The sequence below is a fragment of the Sceloporus occidentalis genome, unplaced genomic scaffold (genome assembly GCF_023333645.1).
Source record: "Sceloporus occidentalis isolate IW3139 unplaced genomic scaffold, rSceOcc1.0.p SCAF_1, whole genome shotgun sequence".
NCBI lineage: Eukaryota > Metazoa > Chordata > Lepidosauria > Squamata > Phrynosomatidae > Sceloporus > Sceloporus occidentalis.
In genome coordinates, this window is record NW_028316981.1 from 58,322,357 (window position 1) to 58,345,005 (window position 22,649).

Sequence of the window (22,649 nt, forward strand, 5' to 3'; positions counted from 1 at the left end):
GGACAGTATTTTTTTAAAATAAAAAAACACAACTGTTAACATACTATATAAATCCTTTCCAACATGTTCCTGTTTACTAACAAGCCTGGTTTCTTTCAGTCAAAAATTTTTTCAGAGTCAATTTCAAAAATGGATCTCAGAGCCAGTCCCATTCATTACAAGCAAATGACACCTTCAACAAACAGCAGTGGCTCAACTGTATCCGTCAAGCCAAAGAATCTGTCTTATGCACATCAGGAGAGGGTGGACTATCCGATTCTGAGGGACGTTTATTAACATCCTCAAGCAGGAACAGAGTATCACGGCAAGAATCAAAACTTGAGCAAATGGACCAGTCAGACAGTGGGTCTGACTGTAGTATGGACACCAGCGAAATCAGCATTGACTGTGACCACATGGAACAGACAGACTCATGGGAGAAGGACCAAGATCTAGAAAGCAATGTCTGACAAAAACTTCATAGAGGTCTTCTATGTTTTACCTGTACAGTATCAGCATTCCATATATGGAGCAAGAAGCACTTTTTAATATTTTTGTGACAATGTCAACTCAGCCACAATTATATTTGTACCTTGTGACCACAGTACTGTAAATGCCAGTGTGCGTAATTTGGAATGTATGGCAACTATAATCCTGTGATATTCTATAAATGTCTCAGTGGCTGAGAGAGGTACTTGACCAATTACTTAAAATGTCCTGCTGGTAGATATATTCTCTATACTACTGTTTTTATGCATATTATACAATGGATGTCTCTGTTCATAAAGTGCCCAGTTTTGACCTCTCACATAGCAGCTGAATGCAAGGCATCTCTAAAGGTTGTCAAAGTCTGAAATGTGTTTCAGAAAGCTTAAAAGGCTAAAATTAAATGGTTCATTACCTTGTGACTTGACATACACCATCAGGTGACTACTTGCAAGTGTGCATGAGCTATTATAGAGTGGACTTGCACATCACCTCGGACATGTTTTCAGTAGAATCTGTTCACAAAGCACTGAGAAATCAAGCAACGTACAAGTATTTGGGAACCAGACCTACAGGGTAAGCTAACATAGCAGTATTGCTATCAGCTCAGCAGCAATCCTAAAATGCAGAATGATTCTTAGGTCTTTACAAAGAAATGTATCTAACAGTTAAATTATGGCTATTGCAGTATGTGTATCCCCTTAGTACCCAGATGCAAACTAAACAATCTGAAAGGAGATGGTGCTACCGCTGCTGAATCTTCTTGCAGATAAATAGGTCACAGTGAATTTTCTAACTCATTTGTAATAAGACCTCTGAAAACCTCCAGGAAAAAAGTAAAGCTGATACACCCCAATGACTAAGGACTTTATCATACAGTGGAAATCGTGTGGAAATCATGCACTCGCGATCAACATTTTCATATGACGTCTCGATGAAAGTGCCATTATCCCAGTAATAAACAGGCAATAAACAGCAATAAATCGTTCTCAGGAAAATCCCGTGAATGATTTGTTGCTGTTTATTGCCTGTTTATTCCTGGGATAATGGCTCTTTAATCGTGATGTGTGTGAAAATGTTAATTGCAATAATGTGATTTCCACATGATTTTCACTGTTTAAACCCCCAATTTTCTGTGTGATTAAGTCCTTAGTTAAAACTGGTAGTTTTGTTTTCATGCAGCCATGCCTGAGTGCGCAGCCAGGAGTTGTGTATGAAATGGTGATCTCTAATATCCATAATAATATTTTGCATTTACATTTCAATATTTCAGTATTTTAGCTGCATCTATTGTCATTCAGAGTTTGGGACATTATTCATGGCATTAAAACTCTTCCTTCTTCCCTTATTCCCAGTTGCTCAGACCACAACAACCACTGCTATGTCATTGGGCACTATTACTGACCTCCTCCACAACAAATCTATTGGGTGCCCTCTCAAGAACCAGGATTCAGGCCAGGCAGTTTCTGCGTTATTTGAGATGCTTATGAAAACCTGAAAAATGGGACTTCACACCAGATATGCTCACAAAATTATCATTTATTCACGGTTCAGAGAAGTCACCTTCGACAATTTGGAAGGTTAACTATTAAGATTTTAAGAGGGTTAATTTATTATGATTAAAATAAGAAAATGATTATTTGCAAATTGTATTTAAAGCTCTGGTTCACATTCATTTTTTCTAAGAAGACATCCAAAGAAATTTTGCCTTATTGAGAAACCTGTTTGCTTCCCGAGACAACTGTCTGTGTATCCACTGGTACTGCAACTCTGGCAACTCCGTTACATCTCAAAAAGTGTTAGGCTTATTCTTTTATGATACTTGGAGGACATCTCTGGTTAGCTCTGCACCCTTGAAGTTGGGGAAATGCCAATCAAATTAGTAGTTTGGGGTCAAACTTTTAAATGAAAGTTTGAAAAACACTGAAATGTTTAATTTGATCTACTTCTTGCTCATGCGCCTCTAACGTACAGTTTAGTGTACTGAAAGGATCTTTTCTACTATTACTACTTACTTTCCATGCCGTATAAGATTCCAACCTCAGTGCAAGCAGTACTATTCATAAAATATTGCCAAAATGTGTATTTCAAATATTTTACATGTTTACTGAAAAATTAGGGAAATAAAATAAAGTATCAACATTCCTTTGTACATGTTTTGCTGGATGTTAGAGGAGTCATTGTGTTGCAGTCATTATGTTGAGAGAATCAATATAACATAGGTCATTTTACTTCTATTTTTATAAAATTCTTAAGCTAATTTTCCTCTTTAGAACATATTACTGCATGCACAGAATTTAAATGGGATAATTGTTTTGTATTTCAGTGTTGTAATTTATTTAAATTGCTTCATTTTGGAAGTTGAATATTAAGAACAAGAGAAATATGGCTTAGCATCCACTTTGGATCAGTAGAACTATTTACAAAAGGCAATAGAAGGTATATGAGGCCGCATTCCTGTACACGCTTACCTGTGCATAATTCCCACTGATTACAGTGTTGCTTGTTTTCAGTAAAAATTCACAAGGCTGCACAATAAGGATGTAATCAGTTCAAAAGACAACAACTTGCCAAAATGTTGGGGGAATGGTTGTCTTCATTTATTAAAAAGTAACGTATGTACTGATTTCATCTTTTTGGCATGCTGCCTTACGCTTTTCTCAAGGTATTTCAATAAATTACACTAAAGTGTTTTTTTATTTTTTTAAAAAATTGCTTACTATGTAAAGGTAGAGCCTTCAGAACTCCTAATGGTTTCTGACAAATCCTACATTTTATAGAAGTTAAATCGTATTATTCTGGATTATATATATATAATTCTCCAGACTTGACCACAGTAGTTCAACATCAGTTTTAATAACAAATTTAATTACATAATTAATTAATTAAATTATAATTACAAAAATTAATGCTTGATGGTGGTTTAAAGTACTAATAAGACACTAGATCTGTTATTAAAAAACATTAAAAGAATCTATATGAAAAATTTTATGGGAATTTCATCCGAGTTCATTCTGCTGTGGACTGGGTTCTGTTTTTGTAGATTATTTCATGGCATGGTATCTTTCCTGAAAAGTGATTGCCACTTCAGAATACAGGTGAGTGGTTATTGTTGGTGTCTATCACTTGCTTCTCACATTTTACATGCTTATTATACAGTGGAACCTCACCTTACGCAGGGGATCCGTTCCGGGACACCACCACCACCCCCGCGTAAGGTGAATTACGCCTATGCTTGAGCCCCATTATAGTGAATGGGGCTTGTGCATGCGGTGGCTGTGCGCGCCATTCAAAGTATTACAGCGCGGCTTTCACGTAAACCGGAAGCCGTGTATGGCGCGCCCATGTAAGGAGCAGGTGCACTGTGTATTTTGTACAGCTTAAGACTTTCTTTTCACATCTGAGCATGTCAGCTGCTGAAGGGCGTTTCAGCTTGAGTCCATTTGTGTGACACAGTGTTATTTGTGCTTTGCTTTCTCCCAGTGGCTGGTTGAGAGTCTTCAGACCCAGAGGTCTCATCTTACAGCACTATTTTCCCTTCATTTTGGACTGTCTCATCATAGGGTTTTCAAGGAAAAAGACATCCTGGAGTGGTTTACCGTTGCCTTCATCTTCTCAATACTGACTCTTTCAGAGTTAGCTAAAGTGCCTCCACCATTGTTTCTGGGAGATTCTATGCCAGTGTCACACAGAGCCTTCCATAACCATGGTATGGTTCTCTTCCATAAATCATGTTAAAGCATTTGGCACATTTAGTTTGGCTCCTCAGCAAAAGCACTAGTACCACCGCCATACCCTCTAACCTCACAGGAGCACATAATCTTACCAGGTAGTTCCATGGTGGGGCAGTTGGCACATATAGTTTAGAAAAGAGCTATAAAAAAGAAACAAGGAGAAAAATAAAAAGAAAGGCGGGTTACACACCGCCATTTAGTACGTAATGAATACGTACTAGGGTTAGGAAGGGGCGGTGCTTCCGCACCCCCCTAACCCTAGTACATATTCTGTACGTACAATATGGCGGCGGCCGTTCCACATGGCTGCTGCCATATTTACGTATCGGACGCTGTGCATCCGCGCGTGTCGCGGCGTCTGACGCCGTGAGTCCGCCCCTGGCACCTCGCAACGTCATAGAGGCGCCGCTTAAAGAAGCTCCATTTTGGAGCTTCTTTTTCGGTCCGTGCGGGAGCCGCGCGGTGTGGCTGCTGCGGCTCCCGCACGGAGCAAATGGCGGCGGCGGTCTGTAACCCGCCAAAGAGAAAATAGCTCTAATGTGAAGTCCAAGGCTTTCATGGCCAGCATCCATAGGTTTTTTTGTGTTTTGGGGGGCTATTTGGCCATGTTCTAGAAGAGTTCATTCCTGATGTTTCGCCAGCATCTGTAGCTGTCTATCTTCCATGCCAGCATTCTCTGAAGATGCCAGGCACAGATGCTGGCGAAACGTCAGGAATGAACTCTTCTAGAACATGGCCACATAGCCCGAACCCCCCCCCCCAAAAAAAAAAAAAATAACTCTATAGAAAATAGCTCCCTTTGGGTTTCAGATAATTTCAGCCTTCAAGAGAGTTCATCTATGACCACTGCACATTTCCCAGTGGCTAGTATTATACATCCTGTATCTAATTGTGTAATCTAGTTATCTTTTTGTCACTTTGCTGGATCTAGCTAATGTCCCTTTCCACAGAGTGAGGCCCAGTACACACTGCCAGGAAGTGACGTCCTGGCAATGATAGTAGGGCTCAGGAGCGTGCACCAACCACATGCTCCTGAGCCCTACTGCGTGCAGGCGGTGCCATTTTTGAGCGGCACCACCCACACAGGGAACGTATTGATGACATGTGGGTGTCTCAGCGCCCACACGTCTCTAAAAAGAAGCAGTGTCGTAAGGACTGTGATGCACCTCTTACGACGTTGCAAAAAGGAGCCTCTCTAAGCGGCTTCTTTTCTGCTGTGCAGTGGTGCCATGTCGTTTAGTTGCTGCAGCAATGCTGCACAGCAAGAAGGGGTGGTTCCAGCCTGCCTTTCCCAGGCAGTCTGTCGAGCCCCTTTGTTGGTGGTGGTAGTCTTGAAATTTACAATGATGGCTGTTTCAGCTACTACAAACTACTCAATGTAGATTGATGTCTACTTTGTTTTATGCTTTCTAGATGATGGTCACTGCATGTGATTACAAGGCACTCACTTACAGACTTTAATTCCAGTATACTACAATGAGGAAACCCCTCTCCTATATACAAGACCAGAAGCTATAATTGGAGGCCAGGGGAAGTTTTTACCAGCACAAGCTCATTTGGTAACTGGTCGTCTTCAGAGGATCTCATGATCATTAATGCCTTGGTTATCTCTAGCTTAGAATGTTCTCTGTGAGGGGCTCCTTTTGAAGAGAATTGGAAAACTGGCTGGTCTTTAGTAATTCAGCAAGGAATTTAACATAAGGTTGGATAATGTAACTCCAGTGGTACACAATATGCACTCGTTAAGTATTCAGTCAGTGGTTAAGTATCGAGTCCAAGGTGCTGATACTGACATTTAAACAGAGCTATGCAAAATGCTTCCTTCCTGATGTACTGCTGCTCCCATGAGCCCTGGTCACCACAGCCAAAGATGAGGAATGTTGAAAGTTACAGATGAGCAACACCTGGCGAGAAACTTTGCCCAGCCCTGCTTTAAAGTCCCAGACAGCCCAGGAAAAGGATACAATATAAGTCACCTTCCTCCCTACAATTGTCCCTGAGCTTTTAAGATCAGCTTCAGGGGCCCTTCTCATTGTATCCCTTCTACCTGGGTAGGTCTACTAAGAGCTGGAATCTTGAAATGGGGTATAAAATGTCCAACGTGGACTGAGTCCCTCTGTGCTTTTAGAGTGAGACATATGGTCAAAAACTCAAAACATACTGCTTAATAAGACCTTAAAGTCCAACATTTAATTTGCAGTTTTGGCTTTTATTTGTAACTGGTGAGTTATCTTGCTGCTGCAGTCTGCTGTATTTTATTGTGATGTTTTTAATTACGAGCTAAATATATATGTTAATTTTTGTTTTATATATAAACTGCTTTGGTAATAAAATCCAAAGATGTAGCCATATTAGTCTGGAAAATCAGTATGTAAATTGATTTTGTAGCACCTTTCAGACTAACTGAAAGAATAAAGCTCGTAGCATGAGCTTTCGTAGACGAGGCTACTTCCATGCTTCTGAGGAAGTAGACTCAGGTCTACAATACCTCATGCTACTAGTTATTTTCTTTGTTAGTCTCAAAGGTACTACCTTTGCATACTGCTTTATGATTTGTAGAAAAATCAGGATATATGTAAATACATAAAATGGACTTTCAAGAATATTCTTCCAATATATAATTTAATCACACCATTTTGAAACTAAATTAATATGGGAAGTCGAAGGCTATATACCCCACTCACTCCCATGCCAGCTTTCTCTGAAAATGCCAGCCACCAATGCTGGCAAAATGTCAGTAATAAGCTCTTCCAGAACATGGTTGCATAGCTCAAAAACCCCCACAAAAAACAATTAATATGGGTTTTATAACCTAATAATAATAAATAATACTTTTATTTGTAGCCTGCCTTTCTACTATAATAGCAATCAAAGCGGCTTACAGATTAAAACAAAACCAATACAACCTTGGCAAGTCGCAACTGTCAGCCTCAGAAGAAGGCAATGGCAAACCTCATCTGAACAAATCTTGCCAAGAAAACCATGATAGGGTCACCATAGGTCAGAAACAATGTGAAGGCACATGATAAGAAAAACAACAATATAACATATAGTGTAATATATATAATGTAGTGGTTTGAATGTTGGACTAGGACTCTGGAGACTAGGGTTTGAGTCCCTGCTTGACCACTGGGTGATCTTGAGCAAGTCACACCCTCTCAGACTCAGAGGAAGGCAAAGGCACACTTGCTCAGAACAAATCTTGCCAAGAAAAACCCGTGATAAGTTTGCTTTAGGATTGCCATTAATTAGAAATGACTTGAAAGCACACAGCAACAATTATAATAATAATAAATGATGCAGGCCAAGATCTAAAATCATGGAAGTACTTTCATGACTGCAATGAGAGATTTAAATATATTTTTTTCTGGCGAGTAACCTCCCATATTCAATGAAAAACTAATTTTGAACTGAGACTTTAAAAATATGTTATATACCAAGGAGGAGTAAAAAGATTCCACTAAGCTAGAAAAGTCCTTTTCCATAAGTCTCAGAATCTCTTTACATCTGGGTTTTAAGTAATATTTTAAATAATTTATTTTACTGTCAAAAGTAATATGCACAAAAAGGAAAATACAGATTATTGTTAGTCTATTGCTGCCATCTGCTGGGACTGTTTAAGAGTAAAATGATTGGTGGCTGGGAGAATAATTCCTGGTTCAATAACTAGCTCGACTAAATTTATTTTTAAATTAACATTTCAACATGCTTTAAATAGTTAACTGTTGCTTACTCAAATACTTAAGTATATGTAGTTTAAAACAAAATACAAAACTAAGAAAAATTAAAATAGATCCATGATGAATATGCTAAGGCAGTAGTGGCGAACCTATGGCACGCGTGCCAGAGGTGGCACTCAGAGCCCTCTCTGTGGGCACATGTGCCATCACCCCAACATGGAGTTTGCCAGAGTTTGTTACTAGAACATCAGAGGGACATGGCACTTTGCGATAAATAAGTGGGTTTTGGGTTGCAGGTTGGGCACTCAGCCTCTAAAAGGTTCACCATCACTGTGCTAAGGTATCTAGATAATGGATAAAGGGATATGCATAGGCAAAAGTTACATTACTTTGTGTAACTCCCCATATCAAAACAGTACAGTATAGCTTCTTAGTGCAAAGTATAAAGAAAACATTTGCTCTGTATTGCCTCATACTCCCCTTTTTTTTGGTCAGGTTTCAAACATTTAATACATTTTGCTGTCTGTTTTGTTTAATATTTTAGATTGCCCATTTTAGTTCATGAAAACATTTCAAATTTGCTTACTTTTTAAAAAGTGTGTTCTAAGTGTGCGTATTCCCTACATTTATTTAATTCATATCACACCTTTCTCCCAGCAGAAGATTCAAGGTGGCATTGTCCTTCAGAGTGCCATTATCTGTTGAGTAAAAGACCAAAAAAAAAAAAAAAATGAATTGAAAGTAGGGTAGTGTTTTAATTATTGGCCCCATTTTACTATGTAAACTACTTTAAGGAACTTTTTGTAGAACAGCAGTTCAACAACATTCTCTAAACAAGAGGAGTTTTTTTTACAGTCAAGGTAGTACTGGTTTGGTTCCATGAGCCACATGGAGACTCTAGCAGCAAATCCCCCTCATTGGTGTGGGCTAGGGCCTGGCACCAAAGCTCCTAGGCCTGGAAACTCTAGCAAGTGATCAGTGGCACCGCCTCAATAACCGGGTGGGAGGTTAAGTATGGATACTGTACTCTTTTTAAAATTATTTTTTACTTTTTAAAAGAATTACTTCTTTCAGCTCCAAATAATAAAGTGTTTATCTGTATACAAAAACTACCAGTTAATTCCAGAAGTCATGAGAAGAAAAATGTTACCAGAAGATGTTATAACTTGGCCACCTAAAACTGCCCTCACCCCATCCCAGGGTCTAAAATTGCCTAGCTGAGCCACTGGCTTGTTGTAGGTAATGTGAAAAAGTCTTATTTTCTCTTCTGTGTTTACTACCAATCAATCTCACTAGATGAGCCAAAGTTCTAGTATTACATATGAGACAAAAACCTCTTCTCTTTCTCTCCATCATGCATCATAAATCCCTATCATGTCTCCAGCAGTCCCCCCCCCCCCCCCCGCAATTAAATAGTCACCAACGATTCAGCCTTTCCTGAGCAGCCACTCCAAATCCCTTGCTCATTGTGGTCACATTTTATGCCAGTTTTCCTAACCACAGAATTACAAGGCCAAGAGCTCTTGGAAATTATCTAATGTAGACCCTGCTCACTGCAAAATCTGCTGTAGTGCACAATTTAGAACAGAATGTCATTTCTAAAAGGTGGCATACCAAGAACCAAGCAGAGTACTCCAGAACCATATAGCTAAACTAAAAGGGTGATACCAGAGACTTAACAGAAGACTACCATATTCCTGGCATTTATGTCTCTTCGGTGCTTTTCATAATTATGCTCTATATAGAATTTTCTTTTTCAACAACTACTAAGACTGAGCTGTCCTTTTGTTGATTTTTTTTCACGGCAAGATATCTTTGCTAAAAAGTCACTGTCAGTTCAGACTATAGATAAGTTACTGTTGTTGGTGTCTGTTGTTTGCCAAAGCATGCATCGCTATATGTCAGAGTTGGCAACTTGTGGACAAGTTGTTGGACTGCAACTCAGAACATTCTTCACTGTTGGCTATGATGCCTAGGATTTGTAGTAGAACATCCGAAAGCCACATTTTGCTGATCCCTCTTTTAGATTTATTTCCCATTATGATGCAATTTGGAGAGGTTTTGAAAGCTTCAACATTGCTTGGGAATCTGCTTGTTTTTGTTGTCGTTAAATGGCTTCAATTAAATATTTTAAACACAATATTTAAATTACGATTGTTACAAAAATAAGTAGATTATTACTAAGATAATAGATCTGTTCTATAAAGGGAACAGATTAGTATAATCTATATGAAGAATTTAATGAAATTACAATATCAATAATCAAATCAATTACATTATAAATTTAGACTTTGGAAATTGCATCACAGATTATGCTGTGTAATTGGATACCTTTTCTGTAGTGACCATCGGTTTTTGTGCAGTTGGCCTTTTCTAATGAGTCATGTTATCTCATGACATAGCTAAAGTATATTAACCTCAGTTTAGTCATTTTGGTTTCTAGGGAGAGTTCAGACCTGATTTATGGTTGGATCTATTTATTTGTCTTTTGGAAGGCCATGGTATCTGCAAAACTCCAGCACCACATTGCAAATTTTTAATTTTCTTCATGTCAGCTTTCTTTACTGTCCATCTTCCACAACCATACAGAGAAATCAGAAATACCAAGTCATAGATAATCCTGACCTTGTTATTCAATGAGGATCTTATTTAGTTCCTTCATAGATGCTTTAAAAGTTGTCATTTCTGATCTCTTGGTTGCGGTCTCCATTTTGATTAATTACTTGGCCAAGGTATAGCATTTTTTTTCTTAGCTATTCTGATGTCCTCACTACCAGCTTTCAAGTTAGGTAACTGTAATCATTATTGTTCTTAATTAATTTGCTGAATTTTAAATGTGGACTGTTTTTAATTGTATATGCCTTATTTGTCCTTTTAAACTGTTATATGTGTTTTAATTAATGTGTTTTAATTTATGTTGTTCATTGCTGATTTATTGTTGTTCCCCACCTCATTCCCCATCTTGAGGAGAGGCGAGGAGGAGGAGGAAGAAAAAGAAAAAGAAGAAGAGAGTAAATAATCTACTATCTCAACCAGTTGATGAGTTAACATTTTAATTAAATTGTGTGGGTTTGTCTATATGAGATAATATGCATTATTATTATCATTATTATTATTAGAATAGAATAGAAGAATAGAAGTTTATTGTTAAAAGCTAAAAGCTGTCACAATATAAAATAGATCCAAACAGTAAATACAAAAACAGTATTAAAAAAACCAAGGCATAAACAACATGGTAAAATTAGTATGAGAGACCCATCAACAACAACAACAAAATAATACATCATAAATGATAAAATAAATATAAACATAAAACTAGAATTGTTCTAGCCATCATTCCGATCAAGAAAACTGATTCTAATCTTGCTAACAGCTAAACCAAATTTTGCTACCATAGAAGTAACAAATACATTGCTGCCAGCCAAAAGGACACAAATCTGCTGAAGGCAAGATCTATCGGAAAAGGATTTTAAAATACATTCAAGAAACCTTTGTCTAGGACATATATACCGAGGACAATGTAAAAGGTAATGTTCAATATTCTCCACTTCCCCGGTTTTGCAGATAGGTAGTCTTAGATGGACAGGAGTGTTATTATATCTGCCCGTCAAATAGGCAGAAGGCATACATTGGTACCTTAGAGCAGTAAATGCTTTTCTAGTAGGGGCCAGAGTAAGATTAATAAAGTAATGCTCTAACCCAAACGATGTCTTATACAATGGGTACCAAAAAGAAAAAGAAGAGTTCGAGAGTGCAAGAAGATTGGCCCATTTGGAAGTAAGATAAATGTTCTCTTTAATTAGTTGCTTGACTCTACGGATGGCAGAATTTGGACGTGAGTTCACATTAATCTCATAGCTCTGCAATATTGTTCTAACTAGATACCCAGGAGCTTGGAGAGTTAATGGATATTTGTTCTAAAAAACATTTTTGGGGGGAGTCTGGAATCACTCATGGATAACAACTTTAGCCAGTAGAAGGCAAGAGCGGTATGTGTACCAGCTTGAAGAGTAGTTTGGCCTGTTTCAGCTCTCAGAAAAGAGACAGGAGTACACTTAGGGACAGCCAACAGGGATCTTAAAAATAAGTTCTGAACAGTTTCTAAATTTGAGACACTGTTGTAGCCCCAAATTTCTGCTCCGTATAATAACTGAGGAACAATTTTTCTTTGATAAACCTCGATAGTAGGTGCTACTAAGTGACCTCCTTGAAGTCTATGGAATTTCAACACTGTCCAGCTCTTGCATCTGTACATGGCAATTGGGAATACAGTGGCCTGAATGATTCTAACTTTAGTGCTCAGTTGTATGTCTTTGCTCTTCAGTATCTTTTCCAGTTCTTTCATAGCTGCCCTTCCCATACCTAGTCTTCTTCTTATTTCTTGACTGCAGTCTCCATTCTTGTCAGTGGTCAATGTTTGATCCTAGATTTGAGAATTCTTTAACTATTTCAATTTCCTTGTTGTGTAGATTGAATTTGTGTGTTTCTTCTGTGATCATTACTTTTGTTTTCTTTATGTTCAGCATCAGGCCTGCCGTTGTACTTTTATCTTTGACTTTCCTTATTAACTGTTCTAATTCTTGAATGTCTTCTGCTAATATTATGGTGTTGTCCACATATATTAGGTTGTTAATGTTGCTTCCCCCAATCTTAACTCCTCCTTTTCTGTTTCTAATTCTGCTTTCCTTATGTTTTCAGCATATAAATTAAACAAGTAGGGGGATAGGATGCAGCCTTGCGTGACCCCTTTGCCTATTATAGTGTTTTTTTATTTGTAGCTTTCATGGGAGCCCTGTGCCCCTACCCCCAGTGAATGTAGAAGGCCCACTGTTTATTAACAAGACAATTATACCCATATATGCTCAGAATGCATTGAGTTCTGTGATACTTACTATTAGATAAACCTGTATGGAATTGTAAATCAGGGGAGACTCCTTTAAAGCCTTCTGGAAATATGTTCATCATAGAGTTGTACCCCCTATGTATTTCAACTAAATTGTTTATCCTCAGGAACTGATGGTATTAAACACTATTTCCCCCCAACTCCACTTTTATCCTAACAACAATCTTGTGAAGCAGATTAAGTTGAGGGCTATAATTGACTAGTAGTGACTATAAGTCAAATGGGGATGCTGGGAGATGAACCTGATAAAGCTGTTATGTCAATCTATCACATTATAGAATTTGAGTGTTGTATGTGATTCCAAGGTACATCTAATTCAGCTCGCTGCCACCACAGGAGTCCACAGCTATGAAATGACTCATTTTGTGTTCTGTTTGTTCAGTCTAACTCCAACAAGATATTGTACAGTTAGAAAAGTTACAGAACAGGTACACTAAAGTTATCAGTTTGTTGAAATAATTTGATTATAAGGAAAAGCTGAAGTGTTTGCACGTTTTGTAATCATTTGGATAAACCCTTTGAAGTCAAATTGGATTGTGACTCCTCTGTTAGATTTGAGTGTAAATGTATTATTATTATTATTATTGGAGCATTCCATGATCAGATATTACTATAGAAAACTAATGGAATAATGAGATCAGATGTTCTGTACATCCAATCAAATCAGAGATATAGATTACTTGGAATTTTCATCTTACTTTTTGAGCATTGTTTTAGATTCAGGATCACTGATTTGTTGCGACACCAGAGCTCTCTGACAGAGAAGGCTGCCTCACAAAAATATAATTCCCAGAGTTCCTTAGCATTCAGCCATGGCTGTTAAAGTGGTGTCAAACTTGATTACTTTTGCAGTGTGGATGTAGCCTATATTCTATTAAGAAAAATGGTAGCTAAAATGCCTTAATGAAAACATGTTGGCTCAGAACATTTTAATGAACAAAATTCAGTTAATTTTGGTAATCACGCATCTTCAAGAGGTATGGAATCTTAAAAGAAACAAGTAAAAAATGCAGAGTCACTATATATGAGAAGGGAGGGCAAATCCACGCCATTTATAGGCAGTATAGAAGATTATGGGAACAATTTTGGTGCCTAAATATTCTGAAGACTCCAGATCCCCATCTGATCTTGGAAGCTAAGTAGGGTCAGGCCTGGGTAGTGCTTGGATGGGGGAATACCAGGTGCTATAGACTATTTTTCAGAGAAAGGGACTGCCAAAACTGAGTATTCCTTGTCTAAGAAAACCCTGTGAAATTCATGAGAATGCTGTAAGTCAACAGGCAACTCGGACACACAAACACACACACATGTAAGCGATTGCTTCTGTTGCAAGTTGTTTTGAGAGTAATTGGAAACATATTCAAGGGTGGCTATATTGCCCATATTGCAAAGCATAGTGTAACCTTGGTATCCATGGGGGATCCATTCCGGACCCCCCTGCAGATACCAAAATCTGTGGGACCTCAAGTCCCATTGTCCCCAATTGTGGCACGCGCACATAGCCCTGCCACCATTAGGGACAATGGGACTTCAGGTGAACAAGTGGCTACATGGCTTGCAGTGACCATGAGTCAAATGGGGATTTGCTTTCTTTTTTGGCATGTATCAGTGGTCCTGAATCTAAAACAATGCTCAAAAAGTATGATAAAAGTGAAGCCCCATTGTCCCGAATGGCAGCACATGCATGAGCCACTACTGGGGACAATGGGGCTTGCCATCCACAGATGCTTAAATCCGCCGTTGGCAAGTCCATGGATAGCGAGGCTCCACTGTACAAACAGTACCTTTTTGTATTGCCAAAGGAATTCACATTTTATCTCTTGGACTTTGGGATGCTTTGTTCCCAGTGCCACAAGTTCCCGAAGAAGGAAAGACCAGCTTGCATTGACATCCCCTCACAGAACAACACAACAACACCTTGAGAAAATGCATGTCTCTGTGACTAACTTTGTCTCTCTCTCTCTCTCTCTCTCTCTCTCTCTATATATATATATATATATATATATTCACCTGTATGATTTTAAGAGCTTTGCATGATGAAGAAGCCAGTGGAGCTTCAAAAGCTTGCATCGTGTATTTTGTGCATTTTGGTTGTGCCAGTAAAGGGATAATTGTTTTATGGGTTTTGGATAGTGTACTTTGAGAGGAACCAGGACACTGAAGGTGAGCTGCCAGAGAACTGCATGCGAGAGTACAATGCTTCCTTCTCAAGGCGGCTTTTATATGAGGTATGTGTTTTAGCTATGCTTTTTCTGTATGTATTTTTACACTGTTTTTAGCTAGATGGTTTTAATTGGTTTTACAGTACATTTTTATTGTAAATTTAACAAAAAATGTTTTTATCTGTGAGCCTTGGGCCCCTTTCTGGGAGAAGGGCAGCCTACCAATTAAATAAGTACAGTACTCCTCAATGGGAAAGCTGGACATAACTACTGCGGTTCTTTTTATCCTGGGCCATTAGAAAAGGAAGGAAGGAAACACAGGTTAGGTCTGCTCTAGGTTTTAAAATGCAAAGGAAATTAAGTGACAAAACACACTGCAGAAATAACCCAGTCTGAGACAGCTTCAACTGCCCTGGCTCAGTGCTAGGGAATTCTGGGAACTGCAGTTCTGTGAGGCATTCAGCCACCTCTTCCAGAGAGCTCTGGTGCCACAATAAACTACAGTTCCCATGATTCCATAGCACTGAGCCAGGGCAGTTAAAGCAGTCTCAAACTGGATTACTTATGCAGCATGGGTTGGACCTCAGGAAAACTTTAATACTCGACACAAAAAGCAAGACTGCCTTCTGTCAAATGTCATTTTTAGACCCAGGAAACACTCTGTTCCTTTCTCCTCAGTCGGAATTCAAAGATCCATCTGTGTTGGTCTGTAGAATCATTATGAGAGAGATCTTGTAGCACCTTTGAGCCTAAATAGAAGAAAGAAACTGGCAGCATGAGCTTTTGTAGACCTCAGTCTACTTCCTCAGATGCAGTTGGTAGAGTGGAATTCAGGCACAGACACATCTATGCCATTGGTGAGGATGGTAAGTTCAAGTGGAGTGGTGGCAGCTAACAAGGCCAATGTGGTTTTAGGCTGTGTCAGTAAAAGTATAGTATCTAGATCAAGGGAAGTCATAGTGCCGCTATATTCTGCTCTGGTCAGGCCCCACCTGGAATATTGTGTCCAGTTCTGGGCACCACAATTCAAAAAGGATGTTGAGAAACTGGAGCATGTCCAAAGGAGGGCGACAAAAATGGTGAAGGGTCTGGAAACCATGTCCTATGAGGAATGACTTAGGGAGCTGGGGATGTTTAGCCTGGAGGAAAGAAGATTAAGAGGTGATATGATAGCCCTGTTTAAATATTTGAAGGGATGTCATATTGAGGAGGGAGCAAGCTTGTTTTCTGCTGCTCCAGAGAACAGGACCCGGAACAATGGATGCAAGCTACAGGAAAAGAGATTCCACTCAACATTAGGAGGAAGTTCCTGACAGTGAGGGCTGCTTCCTCAGAGTGTAGTGGAGTCTCCCTCCTTGGAGGTCTTTAAACAATTCTCGTAACTGAAAGGAAAGAAACCGTCTTTCTGTCTGCTCTGAGGTAAAAATCAGAGGAGGCCTCTAGGCTTCGAATTGCTGGAGGCGAACGTGCGTTCTGGCATTTATAAGAGGCGGGTGGCGCTGATTGGCTGCGGCGGAGGGCTTAGGCTCCTCCCCTCGAGTGACGCGCGGGCGCCATGTTAGAGTGAGAGAGAGTGGAGGGCGTGGCTGCGGTGGTCGGTGGCTGAGGGAGGAGGAGGGCTGCTGTGCCTGGCTCTGAGGGACTTCGGGCGGGGAGAAGGACAAGAAGAAGAGGCCTTGAGCGGTCCTTGGGAAGAATGGCGGACTCCAGCGCGGCCACGGAGAAGGCGCCAGAAGCGGCGGCGGGGGCTGCCCCTCCTCGGCGAGCCTCTGAGGAAGAAGACGACTTCGCACAAAATGGCGACCGCTGCGAGGAGGAGGAGGAGGAGGACGGAGAGGAGGAGGAGGAGGAGGAAGAAGAAGAAGAAGAAGGGGCTCGGGGCTCTCCGCGCAACGGGCCCCGCAAGGGCGCCTCCCTCTCCCCGTCCTCCTCTTCCTCGGTCCCCAGAGACCTCCCTCTGAAGAAGAACTTTCAGATCCCCAGGAAGAGCCGAGAAAAGAAAGGTGCTTCCTCCTTCCCTTCCCTTCCTTCCTTCCTCCTTTTCCGCTCCTAGGCAGCGCCCTCTCACTGCATGCAAAAGGCGGAGAGAGAGAGAGAGAGAGAGAGAGCCGGAGGAGCCCTGGGGCTCGGCTGGGAAAAGCCCCGCTCCTCCGGCCGAAGGCGGCGCTTCTTCCCCCTTCTGCCTTCTTTGTAGGGAGAGGAAGAGGAACCACGAAACGCCGCGAAATGGCCGCCGCCGCCGCCTGAGAGACGGAAAAGAGGCCCAGGAAACGGAGAAGATGGCGGCGCCTCCCCGCAGCTGGGAGCTCTTCCAACGCTTCCCTTCTGCTGAGGGCTCTTGGAAGGGCTCTTCCCTTCTTGCGCCTCCTTCCTCGTGAAAGAAGGGAAGGGACCGCTGGCCCGCCCTCCCTGCCGTCAGTCCCTTCGGTGGCTGGCTTCTCCCTTTCTGGCCTCAGCAGTGCTTCCTTCTGCTTGGCCTTGTGCTGCTAAGGCAGGGCTTCTCAGCCTTTGGTCCCTTAGCTCTTTTGAGACTTCAACTCCCAGGATTCCTGAGCAGTGAGCTTCTGACGGGGGCTTCTGGGAACTGAAGTCCCAAGACATCTGGAGGCCCAAAGGCTGAGCACCTCCGCTCTCACCATGCCTTTGCCTTTGGCAGGCCTCTCTCTTAGGAGTTCTCCAGGGCTCTCTTTCCCCTTGGAAGGGCCCTCCTCGCTCTTTGACATCGGAAGAGGGAGGTTGGGGCAGCCGTTCCCAGGAGCCCTGCCTTGTGATGGTCACCCAGTTTCCATTACTCTTAGCTTAACATTAAAGCAAGGCTTGCCTTGTTCTGTAGGGAGGGAGCTGATATATCTTTGTGTGCCTTCAAGTCATTTCTGACTCATGGCAGCTCTAAGACTGACCTATTGTGGCAAGTTTTTTGTGGGTTTTTGGGCTCTGTGGCCATGTTCTAGAAGAGTTTATTCCTGACGTTTTGCCATCATCTGTGGCTGGCGTCTTCAGAGGAGGTTTGCCATTGCCTTCCTCTGAGGCCCAAGGCCAGCCAGTGGGTTTCTTGGCCAAGCTGGGGTTGAGCCCTGGTCTCCAGAGTCCTTCTCCAATGCTCAAACCACTCTGCCACACTGGGGCTCATCCTTGCAGCCAACCCAAAAAGACCAGTCGACTGAACTAATAGGATGAGGATCTTTCGTCGTTACATTCTGGTGCGTAAAATAGTAGTAGGTCAGGCAGAGTTTGAGCACATGGTTTGTCCAAAACCATTTCTACAGAAGAGAATTATCAAATGGAGGTAAACAAAGTGTTAAATCTATTTTGTGTTCTTACTAACCTCAGGAATATAGTAAACTTCATGACTTCTAATCAGATCAGTTATAAAAGCTGGTACGTACTCAGCTACGTGGAGAAGCTATTTGTTGCCTGTTTGTTCTCTATACCATTTACAGCAATACAGTGATTCCAGTAGTTTCCTGAAGATACAAGTAATATACATTATTGGTTGAAGCACATGGGTTAGTTTCTGGTTGAGTAAGTGTGCTTACCTCAGAATTTGTTGCTCTTTCTTACGTTTTTTCCCCGTCATGCTAAAGTTAACATTTAAAAATACCAAGAAGTCTCTTGATCGTTTCATGTTATAGAACATTGTAGGCCAACTATATCCTTCAGGCCTTGATGGCCAGTTGCCATGTGCTGTAATGCGTAATCGTCTTAACCCATTATCACCTCTGCCAGCTCAGTGTTGTTGGGTTTTTTGCATCTGCATAAGATACCTTATCTGGATTTCCTGCATGGCGGGGGTTGGACTGGATGGCCCTTGCGGTCTCTTCCAACTCTATGATTCTATGATTCTACCTTAGAGATGGGACCCAAGTCTAAACATGAAATTAATTTCTGTTTCATATATTCTTTAATACACATTGCCAGAAGATAATTATTTTTGATTAATTTTCTGCGTGAAACAAAGTTTGTGTACACTGAACCATGAGGAAGCACACAATTTTGAACTTTGAAACATTTCAGATTTCGGAGTGTCTGTCAAGGGGCACTCGGTCTGTGTCCCTTTTAGAAGTAACCACATTGTTTGAAGAGATACCATTATTCAGTAAAGACGCCATTGCAAAATGGTACAAGGTCAAAAAAGAGTATGCTAATGTAAGCATACATACTGCTTATGAAAATATAACACCTTGAAAGCAAAATGACCTCTTACAGAAACGCCCGAGGAAGGCTTTCATGGTTTTTTGTTTATGCAGTACAAGAATTATACCGTGTCTGCGTCAGGTTATGTATTAATAACCAGCTTTTTTGCTTACACTTGTAGCTCGACTTTTCTCTGAAAAGCTCAGAGATGTTTTTTGTGTCATATTATCCAGGTATTGATCAGATACTGATCTATTTAGCTTCAGAATTAGAACTATCTTGGATGTCGTTAGAGCACTCAAGCTGAACATTTCTTCTAATGCTAGTTCCTCTTCTCTCTAAAAGGACACTATGAACTTAAGGTTTGTAGATATGCTTAGGAAAGGATTTAAAAATTAATTTAATCAGAACACTAGAAGGAAAGCTTTAGTTAAATGGTGGGCATCTTCCTGTACCTTATTGCTACCGTACATAGTACTAAATTCTAGTAAATAATATATGGAACATGATATGGGAACCAGAGACTAGTGGAGAGTGTGGGGTGAAGCAGACGGCCGTTAAAGAGCAGCCTCTGGCCACGATGGGGCTGGGATCATGGTGGTTGCATGGCCTGCTCTCAAAGCAGGCTGCCCCCTGCAGTTCCAAGCTGTGCTAGACAGGAGTCAATTCAGATCAACTCCTTTTTAATCCGGTCCTTTGCACTGGAGTGCGACCTCAACGTGTCTTCTGGATGCTTTGGGGCCATGTGTCATCTAAATGCCACACCTCCAAAGTGGCTGGAAACCGCTTTATTTGGCTCATGCGTTTAACACCATTTGACTCAAAAAGAAGTTTACCCACTGATTATTTGCAGCAAGTCATAACTCCTTGGAGATAATTACTTTCAAAACATGACTAACAGGGAAACTTTGCAGTTTGTTTCAGAAAGATGAATACAGCAAGCATTCTCAACCTTTGGTCCTCCAGGTGTTCAGTATTTCAACCATCTGGCCATCATGACAAGAGGTCATGGACTTGGAAGTCTAGAACATCTGTTGGGGGGTACTAACCACTGAACTAGACAATAGCTCTTAAAGAAAGGAAATGTGAGCAGGTCATTGGTAGAAAGTCAAGACACTTGAGATTATTTAACATGATCATTTACTCTTCATCAAACAGGATAGCATACCTTCATTTTCTTTTAGAGGTGTTCCCTCAAGTACTATCAGGTTTCTGGATCAAACCTCTGGTTGAGATATCCTCTCCCCCTTTAATTCTTTTCATTCTGTGCTTTCCATTTTTAAGGAATCAGCTAAATAATACACTTCCACCAGTATGTACAATAATGGTTCTATAAGATGTTGCAACAAGTGTCCTGAGGTCTATTTTGTTTTTTGAATACGAACTTGAAAATGCTGTTTTTCTGTAGAGAATATCATGGCTTGAAAAGCGAGGGCATACTGTCCAGTTTTTGTAGGATGCATCATAATGTACAGCACATACTTTTGTGTACAAAAAGGTCCAGGTTCAGTCCCTTGTTTAAAAAAACAGTTATGCAACAGATTCATTTTACACATAAATTAAAACAATGTAACAATACAATAATTCATTCATTCAAAACATAATTAATTACTTCCTTGTCTACAGTTTTTTTGGTATTTTATCATTTCCAATCTTTCTATAAAAGGCTATCTCACAGTCTTCTTTCCTACTTTCTTTAAGGTTCTCATACCAAAACATTTTATAATTGAACTTTAAGCCACATATGAATCTACATTTAAGATTTCGTGTATACATACACATATACACCTTTTCTACGTTGTTTTAGTCCAGGTCACTATTTTTCCCATTTTTGAGTTTGTTAGTCGAGAATGTTTTTCCAGTTTTCAAAGTAGTATTTTTTTAGTAGTTGTTTTGTAAACTTCTGGTCAATTTATCCATTTCTAGTATGTTGAATAACTTCACTAACCAATTCTCTGTTGATGGATTTTTTTCTTGCTTCCACATTTGAGCATGTAAGTAGTCTAGCGGCAGATAACATATAAACTAACCCCCCCCCCCAATTCCCTCCAAGTTTTTCATCATGTTAAACAAAAATGTTTCCTTTTTACGTTTTCTTATAAAATTACATTTGTTATTTGATGTACTTGTGCCCAATACTTCTTCGCTTTTACGTATGTCCACCAAATGTGGGAAAGCTATCCTTTTTCTTTAGAACATTTCAGGAATTTATTACTACAATTTCTAAAGATCTTGCATAATTTTTCAGGTGTTAAATACAATCTAAAGTATATCTTGTAGCAATTTTCTTGTAGGTCTTGGGACAAAGTCTATCTTAACCTCCTTTCCCAAATTAATTCCCATTGACTTAACTCAATTAACCCAAAGTTTTATGATCATTTTGTCATACTTTCTTTTACAATTTCCTCTTCTGTGAACATTTTGAAAAGACATTTATATATTTTGGACAGTATAACATTTTATTTGATAATAGTATTCTTCTGTCTCTTGAGTCAATTTTCCCTACTCCACCTTGCTTATTTTCCATTTTATATCTTTCTTTCATTGGTCTGTATAGAGGCCAGTTGCATCAGTTGCCTTTTTTTGGAAGCCGCTCCTTTTGGCCTGGTGGCTTTGGGCCAGAGTTTCTTATGTAGTGATTGTTAAAATGACAGTTTACTTTTTCTTCGTTATAAAACACATAGATAGGCATGCCAGCCAAATCTCAAATCTGCACCCTATAATTTTAATATTTTTTATTTTTCAATAATACCCGAGCTTTTATCCATATTAAATAACAAGTATCATAATACAGTTTGAGATTTGTGAAGGCTAGGTCCCCTCTTTCTTTCGTATTCTGCAGGTATTTTAGTTTTATCCTTGTAATCTGTAAACCAATTGCCCCCAACAAGCTGGATACTCATTTTACTGACCTAGGAAAGGATGGAAGGTTGAGTCATCCTTGGAGCCCTCTGGGATCAAAGTCACAACATTGTGGCTGCACCACTCACACACCAGGGCTCCTTAATCCTAAGGATAGTTTCAAATCCTTCCTTTTTTTGAGTTATTCCTTTATTGATCCCCATGTTTTTTATAGCTATTAGCAAATAATAATTCAGAGTTCTTGCTTGTGATCAGAATGCCTAGATATTTGACCTTTTACAGTATATGCTGAACATTAAAGACAGTTTTTCCTAATTGCTCTATGTGCTTGACAATAAGCCTCATGTATAAGTCGAGAGGAATTTTGAGGTCAAAAGTATAATTAAGAGCAAGCTGCTCATGCTTACTGATTTCACTGTGGTAAGCATACCATATGTAGTATTCCTCTGTAGAATACTCATTTGGAACAGATACCAGCTTTAAAAAACAAAGAGCTCATGTAATTGTAAATGTTACCTTTCAAAATCTTTCCTTAGTACTTGTTTAACCATGCCACTTGAAAACCTAATGCAAATTACATTCAACTCTTTGGGAAGGTGCTAGTAGTCTGGATTTCCAAAAGCTAAAAAGTTGGATAGGAGATGTTCAAATTAGTTGCCCAGAGATACCTTTCCGAAAATATTGACAGGGTATTTGACAGATATTTCCT

The 22,649-nt window shown here is 39.9% G+C and overlaps 2 protein-coding genes across 7 annotated transcripts in view; both read left to right on the forward strand.

Moving 5' to 3' along the window:
- ARHGEF3 (Rho guanine nucleotide exchange factor 3) overlaps positions 1-3,333 on the forward strand; it is a 47,832-nt gene extending 44,499 nt beyond the window's left edge. The window contains exons 10-11 of one of the 3 annotated variants that reach the window (XM_089522328.1): positions 100-1,041; positions 1,821-3,333. In XM_089522328.1, the coding sequence (XP_089378454.1) occupies positions 100-449 (350 nt within the window). In that variant the 3' untranslated portion in view covers positions 450-1,041; positions 1,821-3,333. Of the gene's footprint in view, positions 1-99; positions 1,397-1,820 lie in introns of those variants that run through there. The other 2 variants (XM_089522308.1, XM_089522319.1) reach the window with 2 other exon arrangements.
- Positions 3,334-16,544: 13,211 nt separating this feature from the next.
- The window catches only part of TASOR (transcription activation suppressor), a 103,494-nt gene continuing 97,389 nt past the window's right edge, over positions 16,545-22,649 (forward strand). For all 4 annotated transcript variants that reach the window (XR_016281019.1, XM_089522353.1, XM_089522363.1 and 1 more), the window contains exon 1: positions 16,545-16,947. Coding sequence is in view for 3 of the 4 variants with exons in the window: in XM_089522353.1 (XP_089378479.1) it covers positions 16,641-16,947 (307 nt within the window). In the remaining variant the exon portion in view is untranslated. The remainder of the gene's footprint in view (positions 16,948-22,649) is intronic.